At 48.6% G+C, this 2,482-nt stretch overlaps 1 protein-coding gene across 1 annotated transcript in view; it reads left to right on the plus strand.

Moving 5' to 3' along the window:
* The window catches only part of SLC47A1 (solute carrier family 47 (multidrug and toxin extrusion), member 1), a 95,648-nt gene that overhangs the window by 63,237 nt on the left and 29,929 nt on the right, over positions 1-2,482 (plus strand). The window contains exons 4-5 of the mRNA XM_011955025.1: positions 638-786; positions 2,307-2,349. Coding sequence (XP_011810415.1) covers positions 638-786; positions 2,307-2,349 — 192 coding nt within the window. The remainder of the gene's footprint in view (positions 1-637; positions 787-2,306; positions 2,350-2,482) is intronic.

Here is a 2,482-nt window from a genome sequence, read left to right on the forward strand (position 1 = left end):
TTTTTTTTTTTTTTTTTGAGACGGACTCTGGCTGTGTTGCCCAGCTTGGAGTGCAGTGGCGGGATCTCGGCTCCCTGTAACCTTTGCCTCCCTAAAAAAATTTTTTTTTCAGTCTCTAAAAATAAATGAAGTGTGAATTTCAGATTGTTTACTTCTGTAAAAGAAAAAATTTTTTAAATAGAATTTTTTTTAAAAAAAGGAATGGATCTCTGAATCCTGCCCTGGGTGAATTAAGTCCAGAATGTCATTAGTGAGACCCTGGCATCAGAGTTTTGAAAATGATCCCCCGGAGATGCTAATGGAAACTGAGTTTGAGAAGCATCCTTCACACCATCCTCATCCTACCTAAACACTAGGGCAAAGTCTCTAGGGCCGTGGGCTTCTTTTTTTTTTGAGAAGGAGTCTTGCTCTGCCCCACAGGCTGGAGTGCGGTGGCGTGATCTCAGCTCACTGCAACTTCTGCCTCCTGGGTTCAAGCGATTCTCCTGCCTCAGCCTCCTGAGTAGCTGGGATTACAGGCGTGAGCCACCTCACCCAGCCAACCTGCTTCTTTATGAGGCACAACTGAAGGCTTTCAGGGAACAGCTGGGGTGCTGGGTCTGTGCTAATGGGTTCATTTTGGCTGTGTGCACCCCAGACGTACGGGAGCCAGAACCTGAAGTACGTGGGCGTGATCCTACAGCGGAGCGCACTCATTCTGCTCCTCTGCTGCTTCCCCTGCTGGGCGCTGTTTCTCAACACCCAGCACATCCTGCTGCTCTTCAGACAGGACCCGGCTGTGTCCAGGTAAGATGGAACCTGTCACGGCGGGACTGTGTGCCCATCCCACAGAAAGATCATCCTGTCTGGGTGCAGCCAAGGCCAGGGACAAGGCTGCACACCGAGGTGGTGCTAATCTCTCCTTGGCTTACGTCTCCCAGATCTTAGTACTTTCCTCACCTGGCACCTGAGATGTACTCCCCCTCCCCTCCTGGGTGACTTGCATGGTTAAGAGTTTTAAATGAAAATAGATTTGCAAGCACTCTGCATGTGGGATGGTAGTTTGTGCCCTTTGCTCAAAGCTTGGTTATTCTTGACCTTGGTTGATATTAGAATCACCTGGGTGCTTTCAAATCCACCTGTGCCCCTGCTCCCTATCACTCAATTTTCTGTTGTTTTTTTTTTTTTTTTGTTTGAGACCAAGTCTCGCTCTGTCCCCCAGGCTGGAGTGCAGTGGTGCGATCTTGGCTCGCTGCAACCTCTGCCTCCCGGGTTCAAGCAATTCTCCTGCCTCAGGCTCCCAAGTAGCTGGGATTACAGGCGCCCGCCACCACGCCTGACTAAGTTTTGAACTTTTAGTAGAGACGGGGTTTCATCATGTTGGCGAGGCTGGCCTCAAACTCCTGACCTCATGGGATCTGCCACCTCGGCCTCTCAAAGTGCATGAGCCACCATGCCTGGCCAGGATTCTGTTTTAATTGGTCTGGGGTGAGGCCTGGGTATCGGTATCTTTCAAAGCACCCTAGGTAATTCTAATGTGCTGCCAAGTTTGAAAACCAGTGATTTAATTGGGTAAGAGCTTTTAAAACTCTAATCTAGACCAGCGGCTCTGAACCTAGGAGACATTTGGCAACGTCTGAAGACATTTCCGGTTATCATAGCTGGCAGTAGGCGGGTGCTCCTGGTAGAAGCCAAGGAGGCTGTGAAACATCCGGCAGTGCTCGGGACAGCACCCCACAACAGGCGGAGAATTACGTGGCCATAGTGCTGAGGTTGAAAAACCCTGTCCTACACATAAAGACATCAAATAACCAAGAAGAGTTATCTGGGTTATAAGATGACAAGCTCTATATGTAAATTTTCACATTTGCTCTAGCAATTTTTTCTTTCTTTCTTTTGTTTTTTTTGAGATGGAGTCTCGCCCTGTCGTCCAGGCTGGAGTGCAATGGCGTGATCTCAGCTCATTGCAACCTCCTCCTCCCGGGTTCAAACGATTCTCCTGCCTCAGCCTCCCGAGTAGCTGGGATTACAGACAGCCGCCACCACGCCCGGCTATTTTTTGTATTTTTAGTAGAGACGGGGTTTTACTGTGTTAGCCAGGTGGTCTCGAACTCCTGACCTCATGATCTGCCTACCTCGGCCTCCCAAAGTGCTGGGATTACAGGCGTGAGCCACCGCGCCCGGCCTGCTCCAGCAACTTAAACCTATTAATTTGGAAAGAGCCAAGGATGCAAAAGGCAGTTTTAGTTATTTTCTTCTGCCCACCTTTCCCTGGAAACAGAGGCCTCCATCACAGTTTTTGTTTTGTTTTTCTTTTCGTTATTTAGGCTTACCCAGACCTATGTCACGATCTTCATTCCAGCTCTTCCTGTAAGTGCTTAAGGGCTAAGAGGTTGCCTTCTTTGGGTCGGTGGGTGAAAGGTAGCCACCATATCTGTGAGCTCAGTGCATTGGCTCAGTCTTAGATGATTCTTTTTTTTTTTTTTTTTTTTTGAGACGGAGT

This window comes from Colobus angolensis, unplaced genomic scaffold (assembly GCF_000951035.1).
Source record: "Colobus angolensis palliatus isolate OR3802 unplaced genomic scaffold, Cang.pa_1.0 Scaffold392, whole genome shotgun sequence".
In the NCBI taxonomy this organism is placed as follows: Eukaryota; Metazoa; Chordata; class Mammalia; order Primates; family Cercopithecidae; genus Colobus; species Colobus angolensis.